We start from the raw sequence: 13,981 nt of genomic DNA on the forward strand, positions 1-13,981 counted from the left end.
TGCCATTGTTTTCATCTAGTCTATACTTTTACAACAATTAAATTCTTGGTTTTGGTGGGCCACCCCAAGATTTTCAGTGGCCCCATTTGGCCACCCGTATGAAAAATGTCTGGAGGCGCCACTGTGCCCACACTCCACAGTACCAAATGTATGTAAGTCGCTTTGGATAAAAGCGTCTAACAAGTGACATGTAGTGTAATGTAATATATAGTCAGTCACAGAGTCTTGATATGATGAATGCTGGTTTACCTAAATGGTTCCTGGGACACATAAGCTTATCCGTCATGTGTTTCATGCTAGATAACCTCTCTGCGGTGAAAAACATCCATGGTGTTGTTATTATAGTTTTGCAGCTGCCAGTCACCAAATTATTTTGGGAGTTTGCATGACTGACAAGGGTGCAGTTTTTATTATTTTGTTCACAATTAAATATGTGCAACGAGTAATATGTTAAACTGCTTTAAAATCAATTCCCCATTATTTGATTTACTTAAGCATTATAAATAGCTTTTTTGAACTTGCCTTTTCAGTTAAAAGTCGTTTTATTCACAGATGTAGATTTTTGTCTCGTGTAATATTCCTAATTCTCGTTTTCAATAATATTTTGTCATACTTTTCTGCATTCATGTTGCAGGAAAACACATGTTAAATGCATTTAAATCTTTGTGTACCTGTATCTAAATCTTTGTGTACCTGTATCTAAAGGTAACATGTTTATTCTGGGCAGTTTATTTTGTTATTTTCAAAAGAGAGATGTTTTTGTGCCGCTTTATCCACGTGTGTCATTTGTTTGCACTGAACGCACTTCCTTAGCAACGTGTATCTGAACCAGGAAGTACTTTCTAATGCTCTAGCTAACTAGCTGCGGTTAGCTACAGCACAGAGGAGTTAAAGTTTGTTTTACTTAGATTTGTGAGTCCATTTACCGTTAATGTGTATTAAACACATGCCTGGTACCATCGTGGTTAGCATGCAGTTCTGTCCCTGGTAGGAAAGGAGTGAAAACTGTAAGTTAAGCTTGTTTTGTTGGAGTGTTAGCGAGCTGTTAGCTAATAAGCTTACGAAAACACAGGACTTGAGGTAACTCATCTTTTAATTCAGTGTCGTTTGTTTAATCAGTAAAATGCACGTAGCACAAACGAAATAACATGTGTTTTAATGCGCTAACTTTAAGCCGATATGCGTAACGATACAATAACAGGAACTGTTAGGAAAGTTGATAGCGTCAATTTAGTGTAACGAGATGAGGTGACCGCGTCTAATAATATGCAAAAGTTTGATTTGTAGCCTTGTCGATCTCTAATATGAATAGCATATGTTTAGATAACGCTAGCTACAAGTTACATGTATTATATGATATTTGTGGTCGTGTTTGTACATTGGACACACAATCCATTCACTGTCGGTATAATCAGATTCTGCTGTAGTGTTGGTCCAAGTTATAACCTGTCTCATGCCCTCATGTGTCAATGTGTGTGTGGTCCAGAGCTGGGGACAACCATACTGCTGCTTAGCAAGATTGTCCTAACATCTGTACATCTGCATCAAAAACATGAAATAATCGTATCCTTTATTACTCCTCAATGTTTCATTTTCTTTTGTTATTCATTTTTCACAGGTGTACAATGGGAATGGATTTCTTACCACTCTGTGATAGGCCACGATAGGCTTGTCAAGTAATGCAGGCGTTATGGAAAGTCTAATGAATTCTGCTGAAGAGCAGCAGCCTTCCTCTCCACCGGGCAACTCATGGTCCAAACAAGAAGAAATAAACAAGAATGAAACGCCAAAATGTGTTGGTGGATTTGTTCTAGTGCATGCAGGTGAGTTTGCAACCCATAACTAACAAGAAGAAATAAGAGCCTATTAGAAATACATAAAAGCAGCATTACGTCACCAAATATAGTTTCCTGCTTATTGGAAGTCACTATCACCTTTTATCAATGATGCAATGCTTTTTCCCATTGTGTAATTTTAGGAGCAGGATACCATTCTGAATCTAAGGCCAAAGAGTACAAGCATGTATGCAAAAGAGCCTGCCAGCGGGTACGTTTATTTTATTGATATCACTATAGTAAACGTTGTGTGTGTGCTAACAAACACCATAACATTGTACTGTTTTACACACAATCTGCATTATTCTTGATGAAAAAAAGTTATTATGTATTACTTCAATCAAGGTTTAGGAAGTTCACAGTATGTGATCTGTTAAATACTTACTGTGTGCAAAGCAACAGCATATATCAAACATTGCATAGCTTTCCTTTAAATAAAATGAAAGAATGCTGCTGTTACACTATTATATTTAATTTAGCTGAAACTTTGCCAGATATGTTGTTGTTGATAACATCTTAGTAAAAAATAATTATACTGTCACTCCGTTATCTTCCAGGTTCGCATATACAAACCTACCACATGTCTTGATGTGATATATAAATATAAACAGAGATATTTGTTCATGCTTTGATGAGGCCAACTTTTTTATCTAATAGTCAACAGTTGCTCTGATGAGAAATTATATATATATATATATATATAATTATGCTATAACACCACATTAGTCAACTAAAAGTTGCAAAAATACTATAGGTATGTGTAAACTTCCCTCTACTACAGTTTGGTACACACTTGTTTTTTCTTTTTCTATCATTTGATCTGATGTTTTCAGTAAATATGTAAGTAACCTTGTTTTATCAGTTCAATCAACAAGATATTGGCATCTGTGAACAGCTGTCATTACATATATTTTCAGTCTGTGTTTTGGCAGTGGCACTCAAGCACTTTCCTGATCTTGTTTTGAAGTCATTCCAGTTTTCATTTGGCTGTATTAAGATCATTTTGCTGTTGGAATGAAAGTCTTTGTTCTTTTGCACTCTGAACCAGGTTCTTCTTATGGTTATTAAACAACCTTATGGGCCTTCAATCACCCTATATGTACAATAGGAATGTTCTTGATGGGTGAGGAGCTGTGCCCAGTTTCCACTGGATTAACTACTTTGAATTATGGCCAAATAGTTACATTTTACAAGGGGTCTTATCCTTTCATGCTGCCCGTGTCCCTTTTTACATATACACATACAAGGTAAACCTAATTAAATCCAGGATCCTTATAGGTTTTACGCGTGTCTTTACCTTGGTTTTATCTCCAAGTTGGAGTTTTTAATGAGGCTGAAAATCCCAGTTTGCTCTGTCAAGGAGTTTATGTTGTGAGTTACATTTGTGTTATGTTTGTTAGTTAGCAGGATATTAGTATTTCCAGTAAATGCAAAGCAGTTTGATTATGTAGGGCAGGGCTATTCAATTACACATTCAGTTGGGCCAGATTTTATAACTACAAAATTCAGCTGGGCCAGACATTCAGCGGCCTGTAAAAAGCGGGTAATGACACATTTTAAACCAACACATATTACTGCGATGAAAAACATGCCATTTTTATTCATTGTTCATCTAACAAAGGTACGTCAAAAAGTGCATAAAAACACAACAAATTAGCATTAATTTAACAGAATCTGAAAAAAATGCACAGTTGTAGCATTACATTTGTTTGCTTTAGAAGTCAAATATTCAGGTTTTTTTTTTTTTAACCAGGCACATCACAAAGTGCATTTAACTGAATACAATAATAGCAGTCTTAATAAATGTCCTCACATACAAAATAAAATTGGATACATAATGACACATGCACATCAAAAAGTGCATTAACAAACAGTTAAAGAGCTCCAATGTAACAAAAAGAGGAAGTAGCCTACTATAGCAATACTATTTTTTCACTTTTCGTAATAACAAAAAAATCATACGTTTTGGTCACATTTGACCCAGACACATTACAAAGTTCATTTAAATGAATACAAAAATAACTGTCAAACCCGCCTAGTGGAGGTATCGAGTCCCCACAGGGTATACAAACCCATAACAAGGGATAAGGGTAACTATGAATGAATACTACACTACACGTCTACTATAGTAAACTAGGTGCTTACTATCACCTCATTTGTGATTTGTCATCGCTGACTTTCAAGTGACATTTTTAGTTTTGAACAAGAGCAGTGATTTTTGGCTCATAGGATGTCAATGCAATCCTAAGACATTGGTGAAGAGTGCTGTCAGTCAGGGAGCAGCGAGTGCTACTTTTCTTTTAGTTAATGTGTGAAAAGCTTGATTCACATTTGTATGTTGATCCAAACATACTGAGCACACAGATCGCTACTTTCTGAACGTTAGGGAACTGCTGTTTTTTTACATCACTCCAAAACTTCGCTGGCCCGTTAGTGCGCTGCTCTTGTGCAATGGTTACGGATGACTGCATGTCAATACATTCCAGTGTACATTTCCCCTCGTCGATGCAGGGGACCACTTATTTTTGCTCTGGTTGATACGTCCCCCTCTATTGCAACAGTGAAGGGGTCTCTGGCAAAGCCCATCACCTCTGTGGGCAGAGCAAGTCCATCTAATCGACCGGCAAAGTTCTCTTTCAACCTCGCAATGAAATATGTCATCACATCCGTGATTTGTGCCGGGGATGTGATGTGTTTGTGGAGCGTCGGAAAATGCAGTATCCGACCTGTACTCAAGTCGGTCGCGAAAAGGTCCAGCTTGACTTGGAATGCGCGCATCTGCTCCACAAGATCAATGACCGTTTTGTCTCTGTTTACGCTTCAGAGTTGAGAGAGACATGTTTTAGAGTTGCCATCATCACCGTTACTAGCAGCACCACAGATGCACATTCACAAAACGTGCTGCGTTGTTGTTTAGTGGTTTATATGCAACGCGGAGTGTTGCGTTCATGGTCTGTACTAGTGTAGGAATTTGGCTACGGGAGGCTGGGCCACTCTGGAGTTGGTTCTGGGCCGCATCTGGGCCGCCATTTGAATAGGCCTGATGTAGGGGCTAGAATCAAATCAGGCGCTTTGAAGAAATGATTTATTTCTGTCCATATCCCATCCTTATGTAACTGACTTTGATGAAATTAGGTAATGAAAGTACAAAAGGCTGAAATGAGCAATGGGTGCATTCGGTTTTTACTGGAAAGCTGTTGCACATTCAACAAGGCTGTCTCTCTTTTCCAGGCTGTGGACAGACTCAAAGCCGGGGCCCTCGCAGCGGAAGCAGTGGCCGCAGCACTGGTTGAACTTGAGGTTAGTTATTATGGTTCCAGGTTTTATTATAAAAAGTTAACTGTTATGAACTCAGTATTTAGTAACAACATGATTTGCATAGATTGAATTACCTAAATTGGACATAACAACCGATCAACTTTTCAGTGAAAGTAAGAAACCTAATTTGACATGTGTATGTGTTTATCCAAAACAGCTTTATTCAGCTCCAGCCTCCAATGCATGTACGCATATCCTGTTGGATGATGTAAGAGATGATTTTACTCAAGGCAGGCTTGGAATAAAGAACAATGACCTCAATGAACTCTCTGCAGCTGTAAAGCTGTGCAGAAAAATGCAGTGCAGCTAGCACTCGTGTTTTTTAAGATTACAATAGAAAGTTTCAGATATATTTGCATCAACGTTTTAAAAGCAAAGCTATTTTTAATACTGCCTTAAGCCCACAACTTTATCAGCCAAAGTTCTAAGGTGATTTAGCACAAAAACCCAGATTGCGGCTTGAAAGAAAATGTTGTTTTGTTATTAAATTAAAGAGCAATGATTGCATTGTTTGGCACGTTTCACAGAGAGTAGATCACCATCGGTAATTTGTGACGATTTTGTAAAATGTTTTAAATCATCTTGATTTAAATCTCTTCCAGTATTTTATTTGTAGTTGGTGATAAGCTGTTTCAAAGTATTGTTTTGAAATAATCTACCAACTGTAGTACATTCAGCAGAGCCGTTATATAAGCTGCTGATTTCAAAGGTCAAATATTTCCAACAAACTATGGGAAGAAAATGACTTTACTTCAACATATTAAGATTGACAATGTGGTTTATTGCAGATATAGTTTTATTCTAGGCTCTCCTGGTCCTTAATTGTTCTCAGGACTCTCCTTTTACAAATGCCGGCATGGGTTCCAACCTTAATTTGTCCGGGGAAATTGAATGTGATGCAAGTATCATGGATGGGAAGTCGCTGCATTACGGGGCGGTTGGAGCTATAAGTGGTGAGTTGTTACACATGCACTGATCTGTATGTAATATTGCTGTGTTGCTGTGGCAAGTTCAGTCAGCTGGAAGTAATGGCATATGTTTCACTCATTTAATTTCTTGCATGTCAGAATTTCTGTAGAGGTTCATAAACAATGGGGGACCACCCACTTTTTACTTGGAGAACAACCAGAAATGCTGTTAATATGTACACATACACATACTCAGAACGTTTTTAATATAGAAAGTGTTCAATAAAAGCATGTTTCCCTACACAACAACAGCCCAGGGGTGAAAGCTGCACTTTACATTTTGTCCATTTGTCTTCATCTAGTAACATTTAACATATTGTTTGGGCATGATGAGTGAAACTTTGTCAGCTTAGATATAAAAATATCTGCCAACCAGTGTTTTTCATAAGATTGAAATAGATTAAAAGCAATCCTGCATTCATTGGCGTTCTTGTGTTACTAAGAAATAAGGAAAATGTGCAACAACTACTAAGTAAACTTAACAAATATGTACAAAACAAATCCAGTTGACCTATACTACCAGACTTAATGATATGACTAAAGGATTATGTGTGTTTACCAAGTATCTTCCTAGAAGAAACTGTTAGCCCTCTGATGATTCTGACTTTCCCTTCAGGTATTAAGAACCCGGTCTTAGTTGCAAACCGTCTTCTGAGTGAAGCACAGAAAGGGAAACTATCAGCTGGCAGAATACCACCCTGGTGATTATAATGGTTTTTAATTAAAGGTGGGGTATGTCATTTATTTCAGAAACACTTTTTGTTATATTCCATTGAATGCTCTTAACATCCCGATAGCAATGAATATATGAAATGCTTTGATAATAAATACATACAAAAATGTCATCTGTGGAAGCCGTGGCGCTGTAAAAAGCACGACCAATCATTTTAGCCGGCCCGGCTAAAATAACTGGATGGCCTACCTGCCTGTCAGCCTTCCATCTGTGCACAAACTTATCTCGTGCCCTCATTGGTCATGTGCACGTTCGTGTGTGTTGGAGGAGGGGCTCTGTAAGGAAGTGGCAGATTTTTTCCGGTTGTGTATTTTAAAATTCTAGTGCACTCGAGCTGGTTTCTCCAAAATTACCTACCCCACCTTTAATGTTGTTTTAAAGTGATTATATCCATTTGTTAATTTGCTTTGCTTTGTCAGCTTTTTAGTGGGGCGAGGAGCACATGATTGGGCCGTCGGACATGGAATACCACCGTGCCCTTCAGAGAAAATGGCCACCAGTGAGTTTGGTTGCACTGATTCAGAAATATGCTCCTTTTGCAAAACTGAAACAAAACACAGTGCTCTCTTAACCTTTGGCAGAGGTGCTTTTATCGATGTGGATGTGTTTAATAAATTATATAATTTTGTTTAAATCACAGAGTTCAGTTTATCTGCGTATAAGAGGAACAAGCGAAAGATGGCGCTGGCAGAAAAAATGGACACTGGTCATAATCATGCAAAGAAAAGACGACAATCAAGTGAAACTGTGAGTACCATGTTATCATTATTATTATTATCAGTTAAGATACAAATATTTGTAATATTATTTATCAATTGTATTCTTTCTCTACTGCATTTATTGAGTGAGAAAGCACCAACCCCTAGTGGACAGCAAATAGCATGACTGTACCACCTAATAATCAATACCTCCTTGTGGGGATTGAAGTGATATAATGCCTGTATGCGAAACTGAAATCACACATTTTATTTGCTATAAGTATTAAAAAAATAAAGTGTTTTAAACCCCCTCATAGCCTTAGCTTAGGTGTTGTCAAATAAGCTAATAGAGACAGTATCCAGCCACTGTTTACACCTACGTGAAAGAACTATACAGAATGCAGTAAAACACCTCGCTAATAAATAGCATCAGACCCAGGATCCCTAACCAGCAGTTAAGCATGGGGAAATATGGCATCAAACTGCATTTAAAAAAGGCAGGAAACATCAAGTAGAATATGTTATTTTATACAGGAAAGGAATTTAATGACTCTCCACAACTAAGACTTCTAGATATATTCTGCCTTTTATGATCTCACATTGACAAAGGGTCATTAAAGGAAGTGGCATTACAATGGTGCACAGAGGATTCCAAGAAATGATTCAAGTTTTGACAAGAGTTACGGCCCCTACACACGGCGGTGTGCGTTGCCGCTTCAACGCTTCTGCCCATTCACTTTGAATGGGGTGATATCACGCCTCGCCGAACTGCATTGTGGGAGAAAAGCGTAGCGCAATGTTCTACTTTTGACGCTTCGACGGAGGCGTCAGCTAATCGAATCATATGCCAGTACTAGCTCTAGCCAATCAAACCGCGTGCTTGTGTGTCTGGGGCGGGAGATTCATGTGATTGGTTGTTGGTCAAGTTTCAGCCCCCCCCACCGGCAAGCGACAACGCACGCAGCCGTGTGTAGGGGCCGTTACGGCCCGTCTACACAGCAGCGTTAAAAAAATCTTCCAACGCTTCTCTGCCCATTCACTTTGAATGGGGTGACGTGACTTTGCCTCGCTTTTAGCCGAACTGCATTGTGGGGAAGCAAAGCGAAGATTTACAGGATTTTCAGGATTTTCAGGATTCAAAAGTTGAGCAATGTTCAACTTTTGAAGCTGAGGTGGAAGCGTCAGCCAATCAAATCCCGTTTATGCAAATTTGACAGTACAAGCGCAACCGCAGTTCATTTCCTCATATTCCAAACGAGAAATGACGGTAGTAAATCACCCGGTTCTTTACGACCAGTAACTATTTACCGGAATACAAACCGGAGGAACCAGGCATGGAGGGAGGTGGCAGAGACAGTGGGTGAAACTGGTAGGTTTTCGCCTGTTTGGGGAGTTTATATATATATATATGTAGCTCGCATAAAATCCCCGGGTTTTTTTGCTTTGTATGTCGGGGGCGGGAGATTCATGTGATTGGTTGTTGGTCGCGTTGCTCGCAAAAAATCCCCAAGCTTTCAGACACGCCCACCACCAAGATTTTCAAGATTTTTTCAAAGCTGCAGTGTGGACTGGCCGTTAGTGCAAAGTTGCAGTACTCTGAGCAGCACAGCAGGAGTTGATGATCAACTGAGTAGAAATTAGCTGAAAAAACACTCATTCTGCTTTAAAGTCACTGGTGGCAGCAGCACAGAACAGGGTGGGAGAGTTTCTCTTGGGTCAAACATGCTTTGTGTTAAATTAAGTAAAACGTGTTAATGGCCAAAGCCTTATATGCTTCATTATAACTCATTTTGAACAGTATTATTGTTTGTTTAGGTCAGTTACATCAGTCCACAATATTAATGATATATACACTGGAAGAAAGAGTAACAGCTAGGATTCAATGTTGACTTAGGCAAGGGATTTTGAATGAGTCTCAAATGACTTATTAGTCTAATGAAGATTTTAGTTGCCCTCTGTTCTCATCTGTCTCTTACGTGTTTACACAAAACTGCTTGTGCTAATAAGGATAAATGTGTGACCATTTTTAGCAATTAAGCTACAACTGAACTGAACATAACTCATACTCTGACTGTTCACATGCGAGCCATGGCTGATTTGAGGTTGTTTTAAAATAAATTCCTTATCAAAATGTGTCATTAATGTTCTACATTAGTTGACATATTAAGGAAATATCCTCATTTTGTTTCTAAAAATGCGTATGGGTCCCAACAAAAAACATTATCGTAGCAAGTCTGGTTTTCATTTAACACATTGTTCTTTTTATGCCTTTGTCGTTTTGCCAAGCAATAAAAAAAACGTTTCTCTGCAATATATGCACCTGTCTCGTGATGGTGTATAGCTGCAGGGTTGTTAAAGAAAATCTAAAGCAATTCAAAATCATTCTGACGATGCCATTACGTTTTACAGTCATTATTAATGTACTGTGGATGTTTCTTTTTCATTTAAGGACACTGATAAGGAATGACAGGATGTTCTTTGTAGCATTTCGAAATTGTTGGCTCTCCTTCTTTTTGGTCTCAAAAGCCAGAGAGACAGAGTTGATTTAGGAGAGCTTAAGACAGATGGGAACCGCTGTAGCGTTTAAGTCCAAGGTTCAATAGAGATGTTCAGTTTCTGCTTGGAGTGGAGCTCTGATCGTGTATCCTGTTTTCTACCCTGTAGGACTATTCATCACGGAGTCGTGATGGTTCACAAACAAGTTCCTTCCAAAGCAAACTGCAATCAGGGAAGGCGAACAGCTGATTAAAATCACAACAGCACATGTTTGATGAAAAGTGAAGGGCAAGGATTAGGGATAAAAAAAATGCATGCATAACATCGTTCACTTTGGAAAAGTCTTATTTAAAGAAGATGCCTCTGTTTTTAGAATGTGAACATTTCCGATTTTATCTCCTTTTAAGTTGCCTGAAATGTATTTGAATTAGTGTATTTTGGGTTTTTTCACTGTGATGTGATTCCTCTCTTTACTGTGATGTAGGAAAATGGTTCAGGGTGCCTGGACACGGTGGGAGCCGTGGTGGTCGACTCGGAGGGGAACGTAGCTGCGGCGGTGTCCAGTGGGGGTCTGGCCATGAAACATCCGGGCAGGGTGGGCCAGGTACGCTCCATCTCCTCCTTTTCTTTCATGTCTTTACACAGAACAAATAATATAATATAATTTACAAGGCTAAAACAAGCCTTTTATTGGAGAGGCATGTCATTATTTCAATGTGTCCTATTTAAGATGAATATTATAGTACAATATTGTAGAAATACTTTTAAATAAATATACCATTATGAAGAGTGTGGCAAATTATAATGATATGCTGCATGCAATAATAGGTTTTTCCCTTCCTTCATTACGTCACGTCATTAATCAATATTTAACTTAACTGATATATGTGATAAGGTTAACCAGAAACCCAGTGGGAAAAATTACTCTTTCTACAGGTATTTTAACCTTTTAGCTCATTAAATACCCAGACAATTTATTAAAGATGCAGTCTTACTGTTCTTAAAACCTGTTTTGTGCAAGCAGTCATTTTTACACAAACAGCCACAATGATGTCTGTCTGTGTGTCTGTCTGTGTGTCTGTCTGTCTGTCTGTCTGTCTGTCTGTCTGTCTGTCTGTCTGTCTGTCTGTCTGTCTGTCTGTCTGTCTGTCTGTCTGTCTGTCTGTCTGTATGTATGTGTGTCCGTCCGTCTGTCTGCAGCAGCCGGACAAACTGTCTGCACCAGGCTGATTGGAGGCAGACATTTAATGGACAAAAATAGTTTGATTTATACTTAGAATGAAGGAAATGGCATTGTTTTGAAATCTTCTTCTACACCATTTAATCAAATGCATCAATAGGCGCATTCACACTGCGGTACTTTTCCCACAAAGGTTCATGTGAACTTAGTTCATGTGAACTCTTTAGTTCGCATGAACTAAGTACAGATCGCGTTCACACTGGAAAAAGTCCCTGGAGGTGGATTAGGCAAATGAAGCCGCTGACGTCACTTGTTCTTCTTCTGCTTTGGGTTTACTGGCAGGCCGCAAAACCACTTCACGGCGTATACTGCCGCCCAAAGTCCCCGGCCGGAAGTCCCCGGAGTTAGGGACTGGCTTCAGTAGAAGCTGCTGGGAGTCCCAGCAGCTTCTACTGAAGCCTTCCGAGTAAATCGCCAGAACGCCGACACCTCCTCATCTCCACCGCTCCCATGTTTTATTTTGTGTTGCCATAAGTTAGTCTCTCTACGTTTCTGCGCTGGGCTAATGCTAATGCTAATAATGCTAATGAGAGGATAATAAAATGGCGGCTTCACAAAAGTTTTTGGGAGTTTTACGGGGCGTGGTTTGCAATCCGCCCAGCCAATCAGAAATATAGCTCTTTTCTCACAAGAGAGCCGCACGAAACTCCCTGCTCTCTAGCAGGGACTTTCGTGGGGGTAAAAAGGTTCACATTAACTAATTTTAGTACCGGCTCTTTTTGGTGTGAACGCGATAAAAGAGTTCACATGAACTAAGTTCACATGAACCTTTGTGGGAAAAGTACCGCAGTGTGAATGCGCCTCATCTGTTCTATGAGGCGAAAGAGTGACAAAAGTCAAGAATGCTTTCAAGTGTTCAAAAGCACATGCCAATGAAAAGATGGTTCCTGCCAGATGTGTAAACGGGGAATAATAACTCCATTAAACAACAATGAGCCAGGACTGTGTGTTTTTGCCTTTTTAATACAGATAGTGAAAATTAAGGATTTTACCCACAACAGAAAAATATCACTCTGATTGTCCTCATCAACATGTCTTAATTCAAACTCAACAATTACCATTAGATATATGTCTGTGTTGCGACTCATTTACTTTGAGGCAGCTACAGGAAGGTTTGAGTTAGCATGAACAACAACCTAACAATGGAGACAAAAGTGTGAATGAATCCGATGTACTGCCTTCACCTCATTGACACTATTACTGTTGAGAAAACCTGAAGCTCAGAGCAATAGAGTCATGAGTATGGCATGTTGTTCTAATGTTGGAAATGATGTGGAAATGTAAATTAGCCTGTATTTTACAAGGTTTACATTTATACATTCGGCTATGAGCTTGCCTTACTCATAGTTCTAATTTGAGAATAAATAATTTTTCAGCACTTCAAAGAGAAAGACAATTGTTATAACTTTTACAACTCCCCTTCATCTAAAATGTATTTATTTCCTCTCTTTTCTCTCTCAGGCTGCTCATTATGGATGTGGCTGCTGGGCTGAAAATGCCTTTAATAACCCTTACTCTACAGCAGTGAGTACCTCAGGTATACCACAGCACACTCTCTACAACCTACTTTGCAGTCGTGTGTGTAACTTCTCCTCTCACCGTTATTGTTTACCACATGCCTGCCTTTTGTTTTGGAGATAATATGAATCAGAAACACATATTTATTCGACGTGAGCCCCGTATTTAGCCTCGGTGAGTCAAACTTCAAAAAGCCTTATAATACTTTCCGATGACCTCCAGCCATTCCTGCTGAGTGACTCTCATCAGTCACTTCCTCAGCTGATTGAGTCATCATTCTCCACTCTCCGTTCGTCAGCTGCGTGCCAGGTGCATTGCACAGCTCTTGGGATTTGCAATGACATTTGACATGGGACACCTGCTGTAGATATGATAGGCAGAACCTCTGGGAGTGCAGCAGAAACACGATACGTTTGCAAACTTCAAGCGTAATTATCTAGCCTTGGATCATAACTTGGCTGGTCTAAATGAGTGGTATCATTCCTGGAAATTAAATCAGTTACAAGTTGCTTATGAGAAGCATATGCAGTATGTCTTAAGTCAATCTTTTAATGTGTTTGTTCCTAACCTTTGCAAAAAAAGCCCCCCCAAAGTAAATATTGCCATGTGTTTAATATTTAGGACAAAAAGGGCTTTTTATTTTGTTTCTATTTGTGTTATGGTATCTTTATAGCATCACATGCAAAAGGGATTCATCCTTAATTCTACCAATCTATAGAGCTTTAACTAGGAGATCAGAATCTAATTTAAACACCACCATTTTTAAAACTCCTGCAGGAGGAGAAAAAGGAAGATGAAGGTGGTTGTTTTTGTTAACACAGAATTAAAATCCGAATGATATGGTTCGAAAGCAGTAACCCAAGTTTAACCGATAAGAATTATGTAAGAAAAGTTATGTTAACATTTCAAAATAACTATCTGTTGAGAGAGCTATGACTATATAGCACTCGGGACTAAGTGAGAAAATGTGTTTCTGTGGGATTCCACTTGACAACCTCTCTAGTGAAAATGTGTTTTGCTACTGTTGGCAGCAAGGGCCTAGTGAATTTTGGAATTTAAAATGATTCAGCCTTTACAAGTCAGCATGTTAAACTTATAAAGAAACAGAAAATAAAACGTTTCATTTCTAGACCAATATTCCATTTCAAAACAAGTTGCAATATTTTTTAACCTAT

The 13,981-nt window shown here is 38.8% G+C and overlaps 1 protein-coding gene across 6 annotated transcripts in view; it reads left to right on the top strand.

Annotated features, from left to right (window-relative positions):
- Positions 1 to 819: 819 nt before the first annotated feature.
- Positions 820 to 13,981, top strand: part of tasp1 (taspase, threonine aspartase, 1) — a 30,415-nt gene continuing 17,253 nt past the window's right edge. The window contains exons 1-11 of one of the 6 annotated variants that reach the window (XM_034227012.1): positions 820 to 1,080; positions 1,619 to 1,823; positions 1,979 to 2,046; positions 5,067 to 5,135; positions 5,311 to 5,361; positions 5,986 to 6,106; positions 6,738 to 6,822; positions 7,274 to 7,353; positions 7,495 to 7,601; positions 10,533 to 10,652; positions 12,750 to 12,825. In XM_034227012.1, coding sequence (XP_034082903.1) covers positions 1,691 to 1,823; positions 1,979 to 2,046; positions 5,067 to 5,135; positions 5,311 to 5,361; positions 5,986 to 6,106; positions 6,738 to 6,822; positions 7,274 to 7,353; positions 7,495 to 7,601; positions 10,533 to 10,652; positions 12,750 to 12,825 — 910 coding nt within the window. In that variant the 5' untranslated portion in view covers positions 820 to 1,080; positions 1,619 to 1,690. Of the gene's footprint in view, positions 1,081 to 1,618; positions 1,824 to 1,978; positions 2,047 to 5,066; positions 5,136 to 5,310; positions 5,362 to 5,985; positions 6,107 to 6,737; positions 6,823 to 7,273; positions 7,354 to 7,494; positions 7,602 to 10,532; positions 10,653 to 12,749; positions 12,826 to 13,981 lie in introns of those variants that run through there. The other 5 variants (XM_034227022.1, XM_034227038.1, XM_034227030.1 and 2 more) reach the window with 5 other exon arrangements.

The sequence above is a fragment of the Gymnodraco acuticeps genome, unplaced genomic scaffold, assembly GCF_902827175.1.
Source record: "Gymnodraco acuticeps unplaced genomic scaffold, fGymAcu1.1, whole genome shotgun sequence".
NCBI lineage: Eukaryota > Metazoa > Chordata > Actinopteri > Perciformes > Bathydraconidae > Gymnodraco > Gymnodraco acuticeps.